Consider the following 14643-nt stretch of genomic DNA (forward strand, 5'->3'; position numbering starts at 1 on the left):
TCAAAAAGAGCTATACAACAGTCACTCCATTTTATAACCCAGAATTGCCAACAGGAATCTGTTTAACTGTTAAAACAAAGGGCGTTGCAACCTTCCTTTTAATTCTTGCTGCTCGAGACATTCTACAATCTCAGGGATCCAGATAAGGAATGCACATTCCACTCTGGCTTTGACAAGGCAGAGGTGGGAGTCATGTGACATGGATCTCTTGTTTGTGGAACCACTAATATACTGCAAACTCAGTCTGCCACTTTACCATCTAGTTAGCAGCATCACAGACAAGAAACTCTGGCCCAGGTTGGACACATGGTCTTATCCACACTGTTTCTGCAAAGAGGCTGCACCATTGCCTACAAGACTGAATAATTTCTGCATGCCTATCTCATTGAGTGAACGCAATACCAGGGAAATGCAAATTAACCTGCAATGGTTTACAGCTCATGGCGATTTGTGATTGAATACCTACTTCACTGAACTTCAATTTTGGACTCTGGAACCCAGGTGAAACAATATTTATTTTCCCAATAGTCTGCATTGTAACTCTTCTTTTCTCTATCCCTCTTTCACTGTATGAATGCACAGGATGCATCGTTGCAACCATTTTGAGTGTGCACAAATAAGCTAACCCTTTGACTCATCTAATCTTGAGTCAGCCATGCAGTTATTAATAATAAGTGGATCATACCAAAACTAAGAGTTTGGGAAATGTGGACTGCTTATAAAGTCTGAAGCAAATCAAAAACACCTTTCTGTTTCTGGACAGGGGATAAGAGGAGAAATTAGTGCTGTTTAACTCAACCCCTCTCCTAACTGCAACAGCTCTTTCTAACGAGGACTAAGTTCAAAGTGTTTAATGCCAAGTGTATGGCTGGAACAACAACAAAAACTTGTATTTACGTAGCACCTTTTACAAACTCAAGTCATCCCAAACTGATTTAAGGCCAATTAAGTATTTTTGAAGTTTAGTTACTGTCATAATGAAGGACATATGGCAGCACAGCCAGAATATTTTAGTGATGTTGGTTCAGAGATAAGTATCACTGGGAAGAAATCTCCTGGCACCTTTGGAATAGCGGCATACAATCTTCTACATTCAGTTGCAAGGTCAACCAGACCTCAGTTTAACATCACATCCGCAAAACAGTGCAGAATTCAGATTTTGCACTTAAGTCTCTGGAGTGAAACTTCAACTCATTGTTAATGTTGCAAATACTGTGACAACAGAATGCATGCCCTAGTTGTGATTAAGAACAGTTAATACTAACTGGGGAAAGGTTAGGGCATATATAGAATAACCAGTCTCCACCTATGGAGGTGAGGCACAGTGTGGAAGGAAAAAGTAATTGCACTTATACCAGGTTTTGTGAATAAACCTTGGTTGAAGTCAGACTGGCTCCAATTTCTTCTTTTGCCAGATGGGTGATCAGTGATTTAACAATCATGATCTTCTGGCTGAGATGCAAGTGTTAGCAATAAGCTATGGCGGTTACCCTTTATATTGTTTTAAACATATGTCTAAGTATTTTATCATACACTATATACTTAATAAATCACCTCAACATGTCAAAAATGTACTGATTTTGAGGAACACTAAAGTATATACCATCCTTTAAGAACTGAGTCCAGACTGAACTGATTTGAAAGCTACAAATTTGGGTGGCATCAGAGGAGATACAGACAACTGACTAGAAATTCTGATTCAGCCTCGATGGTTGACAAGCAGAAGCATACGTTTGGTAGCGAGGGAATAGAATTTGTGATAGGAACAAAAGACAACTGCTCAGTATTTAGTTGGAGGAAATTACTACTCATTCAATATTGGATGTCAGACAATTAGTGTGACAATTTGGAGACAGTACAGAGATTGAGAGACATGGTAGTGAGATAAGGATTGATTGTCATCAGCATATATGTGGAAACTGGGACTTCAGCCTAATTGTATGCAAGTGAGTGGGTATTCAAATTTTATCTTGTGTTTTTTGATGTTGTTGTCAAAAGGCAACATATTGATGAGAAAAAAATGATTAAAGTGATGAGAAAAAAATGATTAAAAGTAAAAAAACAGGTGGGCTTGGACAGAGTAGGTCATACTGCCAACTTTTATCAAGTGTGTTGGAGCAGAAGACCACACAATCTAGGCCTTTCAGTATTTTGTAAATTTCAATTAGATCCCCCCTTATCCTTCTAAACTCCATTGAGTATAGGCCCAGACTCCTGACAAACCCTTAATTCCTGGGATCATTCTTGTGAACTTTCTCTGGACCCTTCCCAAGGCCAGCATATCGTTCCTTAGGTATGTGGCCCAAAGCTGCTCACAATATTCCAAATGGGGTCTGACCAGAGCCTTATACAGCCTTAGCAGTACATCCCTGCTTTGATATTCTAACCCTCCACAATGAACACTAACATTGAATTTGCCTTCCTAACTGCTAATTGAACCTGCACGTTAACCTCAAGAGTCCCGAGCCATGACTCCCAAGTCCCTTTGTGCTTCAGATTTCCAAAGCCTTTCTCCATTTGGAAAATAGTCTATGCCTCTATTCTTCCTACCAAAGTGCACAACTTCATACTTTCCAACATTGTATTCCATCTGCCACTTCTTTGCCCGTTAGCCTGTCCAAGTCATTCTGCAGCCTCCCCGCTTTCTCAACACTACCTGCCCCTCTACATACCTTTGTATCATCCGCAAATTTAGCAATCATGCCTTCAGTTCCACCTTCCAGATCGTTAATGTATATAGTGAAAAGTTGTGGCCCCAATACTGACCCTGTGGAACACCACTAGTCACCAGTTGCCATTCTGAAGAGGACCCCTTATTCCCATTCTCTGCCTTCTGTTAGCCAATCTTCTATCCATGCCAGTACCTTGCCTCTAACACCATTGGCTCTTAGCTTATTTAGCAGCCTCCTGCAAGGCACCTTGTCAAAGGGTTTCTGGAAATCCAAATAAATCACGTCCACTGGCTCTCCTTTGTCTAACTTCTTTGCTATCTCCTCAAAGAATTCTAACAGATTTGTCAGAGATGACCTCCCTTTAGTGAAGTCGTGCTGACTCAGCTGTATTTTACCATATTTCCAAGTATTCTGCAATTCCATACTTAATAATGGACTCCAAGATCTTACCCGTGACCAAGGTCAGGCTAACCAGCCAATACTTTCCCATACTCTGCTCTCCTCCTTTCTTAAGCAAGGGTGTTACAGTAGCCTTCTTCCAGTTGTCTAGCACCTTCTCCAGTGGTTCCCGAATGCCCTCAATGCCTCCACAATCTCCTTCGCTATCGCCTTCAGAACTCTGGGGTGTAGTGCACCAGTGATTTATCTACTTTTCAGCTTCCCCAGCACCTCTCCTTAGTGATGGCCATTATATTTACTTCTGCCCCCTGACTCTCGAAGTTCTGACATGTTAATGATGTCTTCCATCATGAAGACTGATACAAAGTACCAATGTCATCATTCAACAGGTAATGCCTTATGTTAGTTTCATTCATGTACTTGATTGCTTTGAAACAAAATCAAATTCAGACAAATCAGTAGAGTCTCGAATTTTAATGGCAGGAAGGCCAAAAAATGCTAGATAAATGCTAGATCAGCCATGATCTTATTGAATGGCGGGGCAGGCTCGAAGGGCTAGATGGCCTACTCCTGCTTCTATTTCTTATGTTCTTAAACTAAAAAATACCATTTCGTGTAACTGAGAAGGCAATTAATAAAACATTGTCATGAGTATCTTACAGGAGTAAACGCAACTACTTTTCCCCACAAAATTAATTTTCTAAGTGTACACGATGCAGTAAAAACTTGAGTCAAACATTTCTGGTGACTGTATGTGATAAGAGCAACAAGGTAGGTAGTGGCTATTACTTTTTAATATTTAAATTTCTGTATTAATGGCCTCCGATGAACACCTTTATAAATTATAACTTATCTTACACACCCATATACACAATCAAAACCAAAGAAAAATTGTTATCTGTAGGCACTTTTTAAATGAGGACTTTGTACTGGTTCTGAATGTTTACTAGCATAAAGAATTGAGTTAGTCAAAAGATTAAGAGATGAGTTTAATATATACATTCATAAAGAAAGTAACACAGACCTTCTGGGAAATTTTATGGTCCTTCCTGCTGACTGGATATTCCAGTCCCTGTCGCAACCATAACAATCTGCCCCTTGGGACGGTTGAGAGGGTTGGGATATCATAAATGTGGTCATAATACATGTACTGTAAAAGCAGGAGGCTTCACAGATCAAGTTGCTTTTCATTATCAACTCTCTCATATTCTAATGCTTTTTTTGTTGATCAATCCCCTAAACTGAGATGCTAAATGTGAATTGGCCATGTTAAGTTCTCCCTCAGTGAAACCGAATAGGCGCTGGTGAGGGGATTTTCACAGTAACTTCATTGCAGTGTGAATGTAAGCCAACTTGTGACTAATAAATATAAGTGGATGAACATCCTCGCATTGGTGAAAAGATAAACTTCAGAAGAAAGTGCCAATACTTTTATGGTGCATGAGAGGTTAGATTACACCATGAGACATATAGGACTTTTAGATTCTTGGTGTACCCATATAGATATATAACCCATATTTAATTATTGATGTATGCAACACAGATTTATAGCTTTAATTTGTAAGATGTAAAGCATAAGTAGAAATGTACCATACTATTAGTTAACATATAAAGAATTACTGCTTTTCCTTTGTTCCAACATTTGTGCAAATTTGTTCCCGTTTTTAAGACAGAATCAAAGTATTGAAATAGGCCTGATTTTCACGCATTTCTATGCAAAGTACTCCAAAGATGAGTGCAAAATGGATTAAAAGATATGCAATACTTAGTTCAGATTTATAGTAACACTCATTACACAATGATCTTTTAAAAATAAAAAACTTTAACCCTCACAGACTGTAACTCGCACAGAACAAGAACCATTTCCGCATACAACACAAAAATGGTTAAGTGTGATATGTATTTAAATGAGGAGAAAAGGTTTAGAGGAAAGAAAGGGAAAATAAATCATTCTGCAATCCCATGGAACCCATTTCCAAGATATGTGACTAATTGGAGGATAGGGAAGACAAATGGTATTAAAAGTTTGCATCCAACATTACAAATAAAGAGGGATGAAGCAAAGGATAATCTTTGCAGGAGAGGGGATAAAAAGCAAACATACCATTGGTTGGGTGTCGAGCAAATGAGATAGAAAATCTTTTTACAGCAGAACTGCGTGTGGCGTCTGAGAAAGAGAAAAACAGGTACCTGAAATTTATAACAGCTAGCAGAACAGGGTTTTTAAGAAAAAGGATTAAAGGTAGGCTGCATGCAGGATTGTTTAGAGGAGGGAAAAAAATAATCCAGCGGGAGTAAAAGTGTCAGCTGTTACAGATCGCCTGGCTAATATTGATTTAGTGCATATTATAATTTAATATTATGCACATTAAAGTAACAAACTGCCAAGATCAACAGCTTAAAGCAGTTAGTGATATAAAGGGAACATTCTGCCATTTCACCAAGCTTCTTAGAAACTCTTTTCATGTCACCATTAGCAGAAGCATGGATTTACTACCTAATCCAATAAATTGGTCTTGGTTTCTAACCTCACCTAATCAAATCCTTCACCACTGTTTTTTGAATTTTACAAGTTATTGATGGAATACAATTTTTAATTAACATATTGCAAAAGCTATTATTGAAAGTGAAGGTGATATTTAATACAATGTTATAGTGATGTCATGTACTAAATTTCAACTGGTCTGCAGTTATTTGTGCTAATGCCGAGAAAGACGTGGACAGCATAAGAATAAAAACTAGTAACATTTTAAAACTAAGATGTATATTTGTGTCGAGTATAAATTAAATATTTCTGTGCAAAAACCGCGCGTACAACACTGATTCACAATCCATATATAACACATACTTTGACAGGCTGGTCCTTTAGGCTATCATGTTTTGGAAAGGGAGAAATAGAATTTGGCTATTCTCATCATAGAATTCCACTATTTCTCAAAAAGCGGCTACAGATTTGTCTGTGGTGGTGTGTGCACATACCATCAAAGCAGCCAGATGATGTCAGCTTTTTACGATGCACACGAGCATAATCCTGTAGGTTAGGCGCACTCGAGGAGCCCCCAAGCACAGTACTGCTTAACAGGCCTGCATAATGAGACCCTAATGGGAGTTAGAGAAAACACATACAAACCGGGTGTTCTTTGTTCCAGAAGAGGGATACATGCAGCATGCCTTAAAATTATGACAGTATCAATATCTAATGTTATTAGTAGGGAAACACATCAACTATTAGACAATCCTTTAGGCAGACACATCAGTTCATAAGGTACAAAGCTATGACCTTCAGACACTGAACAGTTAAATGATTTCATCATTTAAAAAACTCTAATAATGGGTAATAGTTTTGATCATTCATGCAAAACATCCCTGTCCTTTCGCCCCCTCCATTCCCCTATAGAGTTGTTTAAAAAGTAGTAGCTCACTAAGTAAATTCACCAAATAATTGGTCAATCACCCTTTAAAATACTCATGTTCCTGCAAAAAGATTGGGGCTAAATTCCATTCACATTTTTTATGGAGGTAATGCACTGAATATTTCAGATTTACTTACAGAAATTTTTCAAAAATACCATCTTTAATGTAAAATCTGGGTGCACAAAATAGGAAATTCAAATATTTTACATAAATCACAAGAAATACACCTAAACCATACTGTATTCCCATATGCTAATAGTCCTAATATTAATCTAATCAACAATTCAAAACTGTGTCATTATGTATGGCCATTTACAAATTAAAATACAATAACTGTCAGCTCCTCTTCAAATAATGTTTCCAAATATATAAGTATTGGATGACCTTATTACTGAATCTTTCTGAAAGAAAGAAAAATAAAGCAAGATCTTACAGCAAATATCGGTTTGATAAGAAGCCAAGGCTTGTTGAATTAATTTGCTGCATACCCATGCTTTATATGAGCGACTTCAAAATTCAATCAAGGCATTGGATTACTCACGTGGTGGTTGAATCTTTCAAATGAGAGTTTTTTTAAAATTCAGCATGTTGTTTTATACATCTGAAACTTCAGAAACATTTCAAATTCTATATTCATAATTTGCATGGGACTTTTTTTGAATCCCAAAGTAAACCCCAAAAGCCATCGCTAAACAATAAATAAAACACCAACATCTTTTTCCTTTGATGCCTTCTAACACCTGCACAATTCAATTCTAAATACTAATAATTTCCTTCTAATAGAATAGAACCAGAATTGATAGAAATTATTATTTAGCAGTTGGCTGTACAAATTCAGCACTTACCATGTCCAGTGTTTTTCTGCTCTGTGTTGTATCTTCCAACTCGCAAAAGGGGACTGTTTTCCGAAAAAGTCTGCACAGTAACAGTGAACAATGTTTTGAATATTCAAATTATTGAAAAGGAAAAGAACAAAAACAGTTTTTATACTAAAGCCTACTTCAGACAATCAAGTGTTAATAAGCTGCATGATTAATGTTAGTGGAAACATATAAATGGAGACAATGATAGATCATGCAAAATCCTTTAGCCTGAAATGAGTCCATTCCACCTACAATGTCCTTGCAATGGGATGAACATAGCAAACATCAGATTAACACAGTGGTAAAATAAACTTGTGGGGAAAATATCAATTTACAACAGCATACAGATACCACTATAGAGCTTCATCAGTTAATTATACTGCCTCAATACAGACAAAACACAGATAATTGTGTTTGACAGAATACATCTTTACTCCATGCAACAACAAGTGCTTTTTAGACACTGCACATTCCTGATTAGTGTCTCACGTTGCAGTACCTCTTTTCATTTAAATTGTATTTTATTTTTGGGGTCCCTACATGTAAACAGTTTTCATTCTTCAGATTGCTGCACCATATACTTTCGCCATCACTGAAACTAATTTCCTCCCATGTGGCTTGATTCACCTGAAAGAAATGTCTGCAAGCTGAGGTGCGAGCATCTATCATGGGCCTCGCCATTAGCCAATGGGAACAATATTCGCCATAAAAGTTTTAATTATCACTTTTTAATGTGGATAAATGTGTGGTTACTTACACTAGAACAGAAATATTTGCATGCGATGACAAGATGTTATTTTCAAATTTGGATACAGGAATTGGAATAATTACTATCTGCTTACTGAAAATAACAACACATTGGGATGCATCCATTGCATTGATTTTTGGCCAGGATAAAACAATTGATTCCAACTTTTTGATAACAAAAAGTCAGATTACATTGGATAAAGAACAATTTTCCACTCTGTACTTCAGATGTTATTACATTGTAGAAAGTTCAGAGTAATGATGCACACATGATAGCATGTTCCATATGGTGTGGTATTATTCCATGTAGTGCGGTATTAAATCACATAGATCAGAAAGGTCCTGAGTTGCAGCTCTAGCCAAAAATGAACTCAATCATTTGAAGTTATCAGGGAGAAAGCTAAAATCAAGTTAAATCAGGCAAATTCTTGTTCCTTAACGTTTTGCAGAGGCATTTTTGCATGTGGACAGGTGTTTGTTCTGTTATGGTGTACTCAATTAGTTGCAAGCATTTACTATTCCAGTCCACTTATGACGAAATTTGGTTAAGTCACCAAACCTTTGCTTGCAAGTGTGGAACCAACTAAAATTACCTTCTCAAAAAAGAGGAGAAAATTATAATTAAAAAATGAAATTCACTGAACTGAACTGTTTTCATTGAGGGAAAATGACTGCAAGGTGGTCAAGTCACTCACAATCCTGACTTGGAAATATATCACCACTCCTTCATTGTCATTGGGTCAAATTCCTGGAACTCCCTCCCTAACAGTACTGTCAGTATACTTATATCAGAGGGATTGCAGCGGTGTGAGGAGGCAGCTCAGCACTATTCTTCGCAAAGTCAAATAGGAATGCCCAATATCGCCTAGCTAATGACACCCCACATCTCACAAATGTTTTTTAAAAAATGGACCTGATACAAGTTGCTAAAATATTGAGGAATTAATCATTTAGGTGCAAGCAGCTTTTTTATTTGGATTATAAATGCAGAACTGAAGCTAAAACTGGATTTGAGTTTTGAGAGTTATGATCCTTCCACATATACAGAATAGTGGTTTTGTGCAACAGATTTTCACATAAAGATCCTGTTAATGTTAATAACTGTAAAAGAGCTGAACATATCTGGTTCAAAGCAAGTTTCAAGTTTAAAAGGATAAGAACAAACAGATCATCGAGGGCTGGAAGGAACATAATAATTCCTGAGATGCTGGAGCACCAAAGGCAATGTTCAAGAATGCATATGTAGGGTGTAAGGTCAAATAATTAAGTTGAATTTTGCTTATCTTTGTATGATAGAATAAGTAAAAGAGTGTCAATGAGTTTTAAATTATTATTAGGAGATTAAATGAGCTGGATAAAGTTCATAGCACAATTAGATGGTATATAATCTTTGGAAGGAACAGGTTTGATGGTCCCATTGGTCTTCTGCCATTCACATTTTTATGTTAAGTGAGAATGACAATACAAGATTTTCTCACTTGCTGATTTGTAATCTTTGATTGTCTAAAATGTTTTTGAGCAATGCTACATTGCAGAATTTCAAAAGGATGGGGGTCTGCGGCTAAAATACATCGTCTTCAACCAAACAGTACTTTATGCTGCAAAGGCTGGCCTACCAGTCAATTTTTACAGTGTATTTGTTTAAAACAGGCCATTTAGTGAGCTGCTTCTAATATGGGAGTAAAAAAGTTTTGATTCAGGGTATAACTTTAACCTAACTCATCAGGCAGGAAACCCCCTTGGATCATTTAGAACGCCTGGCATCACCAATTGTTACCTTCATTCACTTCATTGAAATCAAATCAGTGGGTGTAAAACCAGCAATGTAATTAATCCTGTTTGTTACCAGATGGATGAGTTAGGTTAAAATTAGTTGCAACGTTTTCAAATATTCCCAACAATGAAATTGGTACTGCAACATTCAAGTTAATAGAGAACAGCCCTGCCACACTTCTGTAAAGAATAGAATAAAGAAATGCAAGAGCAGCAACCATTCTGGCGTGGATAAGCATCAAAACAGCAAAATATAATTTAATCTGCATGTTTTACAAATACAACACTTCTAGAGTCAAATAATCTCTGAGTAAAATAGGATAACTATTTTTGCCAACTATGTCCACTAAATTTTCCATTTATAAATCATGTGTTAATTGTTTTATAATCATAGAGCTCAATGTTATAATTAAAAACAGGGGCCCTTAAGACAGACTTGAGGAATTACTGTGAATGTCTGACCAGTGAAAATGGCAATTTTCATAAAAATGAAGGAAAATTGAAAAACCTGTTGCCATGAGCCAAAAATACTTGATGTGAAAGCCAATGATTTGGGGGAGACAGGGGAAGAAGTGATTTGTTCCCCTGATCTGCGTCTTCGACGCCCAGCACCCACACCACTAGTGTAATGCATCCAGGTACCACTACACTCTGGGCTAGACAGACTCAGGGGGGTCTCTTCCTGGAAGTGAGAAAAGGGGGCAAAAACAACAGCAAAGCATGCAAAGTTAGACATATTTAAAACAAAGGAATCAATAATAGCACTACTACTTGTGTATCATAAGTTATTATGCATTTATTATAACAGTAGCATCTGACAACTCCATGGTACAAATGTAGGATCAGCTAAATTTTTTAATATTAAAACATATAAAAAAAACCCTATTGACATGCATACTGTGTACCATATTGTGTTTTCTTAATTAATCCATTTAGAGATGCAGGCCTGATGAAAGCTGTTTTGTTTTCTTTCAGGGACAGGATGGAGGTTTCCACTTCGCAATGGAGCCAGTGTGCATATCAATATGGTAATCAAATATTTAATTCAAAAGTTAGAGATACAAAATATAAAGCCAAGGTTTGAGAGATTTATGATCCAGATGAACCTAAAAGCAGCAACATGATTGAGATAAAAGAAACACCCAATGTAATTAAAATTTGCAGTACATAATTAATATAGTTGCTTCTATTATCATCTGCAATTCATCTCAAGTTTACAATCCAAAAATAAAAATAAAAATAAAAAGATCAATTCAAGCTATTCATCTCCCCTGTAGTTATATTCTGATTCTAACATGATGCTTAGCTATTATGTACATCAGGGATGCCCAACCTTTGAAGCAGGAAGCCAGTTCAATATATTGCAACCTACGAATGGTTGCACAGACTGCCTCAATGCAAAGCATAGCTTGAAACTGAAGCCCTATGTTCCATCAGGCATTGGTCTAATCCAGGCAATGAAGTAAACAGACAGAAATAGAGGCAGAAAGAGAGACAAAGAGAAAAAAATCGTCACACCCCGAGAAACAACAGGGCCAACTGGAGTCAGAAGCCGGGGAAAATTAATAATAGTGAGTGGAGGCCCAGTAAGGGAATTGAAAAATATGCCTTCTTTCACTGAATCCTATTTGATCCAAACATCCCATCACTAGTGTGCATAGGTAGCCAAGAGCACAGTGCTTGGAAGAACTTCTTTAGAAAAAGGAATTACAGCTTACAATTGTGCAAGGGCACAGCATGCCAGAAGTAAAGGTCATAGGGTACAGATTCAGTCCATAAGCCACAGGTTGGACATCCATGACGAACATCCAGTATACAAGCACAATACTGCGGATACTGGAATCTCAAACAAAAACAGAAAATGCTGGAAAATCTCAGCAAGTCCAACAGCATCTGTGGGGAGGGAATAGAACCAGTGTTTAGAATCTAGATAAACCTAGATCTAGATAAACCTAAATCTAGATGTTGTCAGACCTGCTGAGATTTTCCAACATTTTCTGTTTTTGATGCACATCCATTACATGCCTTCTTTAATCTCAACACTGTAGATTTATAATATATACAATGCAGCAATTATGGAATTTTGTTTACACATCAAATATAAATTTAATAAAACAAGGAACTGTGCAACCTGAAGAAAAATGTGCTTTAATAATCAATAATAAAAAAGGAAATTAAGATGCAAGAACATAATAAAGGGGGGAAAAAAGCACCAAGGCAAATATTAAGCCAGGTGATAACATAATAACATGGAGTTTTAAATTCAAATAACTGTAAGGCTAGATGAATATTTTAACTTGTAAATATTTGTGACAAACATATTTCATTACAATATATGTTGAGAGTAATAGATAAATTATTTCATGAAAGATGGACTTTTATGGACTAATATTTAAATGGTAAAAAATTGCAGCATGCGGCTGTGAGAAGGACCTGAACGTCTTTGTGCCTGAATCACAAAAAGTTGGTTTGCAGGTGCAGCAGGTAATTAAGAAGGCAAATGGAATTTTGTCCTTCATTGCTAGAGGGATGGAGTTTAAAACAGCAAGGTTATGTTGCAGCTGTATAAGGTGCTGTTGAGGCCACACCTGGAGTACTGTGAATAGTTTTGGTCTCCTTACTTGAGAAAGGCACTGGAGGGAGTGCAAAGGAGATTCACTATGTTGATTCCAGAGTTGAGAGGGTTGGCTTCTGAGAAGCGACGGAGTAGACGGGGCTACACTCATTGGAATTCAGAAGAATGAGGAGAGATCTTATAGAAACATACAAGATTATGAAGGGAATAGGTAAGGCAGAAGCAGGGAAGTTGTTTCCATTACCAGGTGAAACTAGAACAAGGGGGCCTGACCTCAAAATAAGGGGGAGCAGATTTAGGACTGAGTTGAGGAGGAACTTCTTCACCCAAAGGGTTGTGAATCACTGCCTAGTAAAGCATCTGAGGCTACCTTCTTGAATGTTTTTAAGGCAAGAAGATACATTTTTGAACAGTAAAGGAATTAAGGGCTATGGTGAGCGGACGGGAAAGTGGAGCTGAGTCCATGAAAAGATCAGCCATGATCTTGTTGAATAGCAGAGCAGGTGTCGAGGGGCCTGATGGCCTACTCTTGCTCCTAGTTCTTATGTTAAGATCAAAATTACTCATTACATTGGAACTCCTACATAACTGAGCAGCAAGGGAGCACTTTTTCATGTTCAACAACTTGGCATTTATGTGCTACTTCCTGATTTAAATTCAAATCTCACAGATTAGGTTCAATTTATGCCCATTTTAATTTAATTTGGAATCTGAAACAAAAACAAATTAACAAATTAAACTTTCCTTGTGAAAAGCCTTCTTCACTCCAACTTCTTCACTTCTTCTTAACTTCTTCACTCAAAGGGTGGTGAATTCCAGAGATTCTGGAATTCTTTGCCCGTTGAAGTGGTGGAGGCTACCTCGCTAAATATATTTAAGTCACGGGTAGATAAGTTTTTGGTAGGCAAGGGAATTAAGGGTTATGGGGAGAAAGCGGGAAAGTGGAACTGAGCCACTTCAGATCAACCATGATCTTATGGAATGGTGGGGCAGGCTCGAAGGGCGAGATGGCCTACTCCTGCTCCTACTACTTACGTTCTTATTATGTAATGTTTAACTGCTCAGAATTGACACAGTATAAAAACTGGAACTGGAGTCAAAGAATGTGCTCACTCTTGCTGAGAAAGTTACCTTGGAAGGTAGACAACTGCAACAGTCTGTACAGTAGCATGAATAGGGCCTGCAGCGCTAGAATGGTACAGAGGGCTGGGGCTGCTGACAGCGAGGGGCAGAGCTGCTGACAGCGAGGGGCGGGGCCACTGACAGCGAACGTGCGAGAGGAGGGGGCCATTAACAGCGAGCTATTCTGAAATTAGCGTGAGATGTGTAATTGTGACAATGCGAGAACACACACTGCATGGTTGGATTTGCTCTTTATCTTTCAAATGTGTGCAATTTACTAAGACTTTATTGGTACAATTAAGGTCTACTAGGAGCAGTAAAGGTTACTAGGAGTAATAGAGTTTAAGTATAAATTAGTTCAGGAAAGGTAATTAATTAACCCACATATAATAGATGGTAGGGCCAGCAATGTGTTTTGACTGCAGAACGTAGGCACAAGTGTGATTCAGGGCAAAAATGTATGCAATAAGTGCTTGCAGCTTGAGGACCTTTGGCTCAGAGTCACTGAGCTGACATCAGAGCTGCAGACACTGATGCATCAGGGAATGAGAAGGGCACCTGCACATTTTGTTCTAGGAAGTGGTCACAGCTCTTGGGGCAGAAATTTAGAGTTGGTCAACGGACCAGAACAGGAAGGTGTGACTGCAAGTCAGGCAGGTCTAGGGACCTAGCATACGGTGATGGGAAAACCTTAGCCCTTGCCCTTTTCAAACAGGTACAATGTGCATGCTACCTGTCCGGATAAGGACTACAAGGTGGATGAGTGAACTGACCATGGCAACCAAATTAAGGATGCTTTCAAGTTGACAGAGCTAAGATGAATGTACTAATGATAAGCAACAAGAGGTAGGTGGATATTGTTCTCTGCAGTGGTCTCAGGGAACTCCAAAGGTTGTGTTGGGTGTGGGAGAGGGGAGTATCCTGTTGTCTTGGGAACCAACAAAATAGCAGAACATAATTCCTGGATCTACTCAAGAAAATTTTAGTTTACTGTCCTGCATTTTAATTTGGACCCTAAGGTACTTATCTCCAAATTGTTATCTGAGCCACACTTGGCAACTGGTATAGGTTTAAACAG

The 14643-nt window shown here is 37.8% G+C and overlaps 1 protein-coding gene across 2 annotated transcripts in view; it reads right to left on the reverse strand.

The window, feature by feature from the left end:
• Window positions 1-14643, reverse strand: part of ppip5k2 (diphosphoinositol pentakisphosphate kinase 2) — a 139358-nt gene that overhangs the window by 16627 nt on the left and 108088 nt on the right. The window contains exons 24-27 of one of the 2 annotated variants that reach the window (XM_080189064.1): window positions 10377-10550; window positions 7331-7400; window positions 6051-6170; window positions 5176-5238 (exon numbers count right to left, since the gene is read on the reverse strand). In XM_080189064.1, the coding sequence (XP_080045190.1) occupies window positions 5176-5238; window positions 6051-6170; window positions 7331-7400; window positions 10377-10550 (427 nt within the window). The remainder of the gene's footprint in view (window positions 1-5175; window positions 5239-6050; window positions 6171-7330; window positions 7401-10376; window positions 10551-14643) is intronic. The other variant, XM_080189063.1, reaches the window with a different exon arrangement.

Source organism: Carcharhinus amblyrhynchos, chromosome 5, assembly GCF_965287045.1.
Source record: "Carcharhinus amblyrhynchos chromosome 5, sCarAmb.v2.hapA, whole genome shotgun sequence".
Classification (NCBI taxonomy): Eukaryota; Metazoa; Chordata; class Chondrichthyes; order Carcharhiniformes; family Carcharhinidae; genus Carcharhinus; species Carcharhinus amblyrhynchos.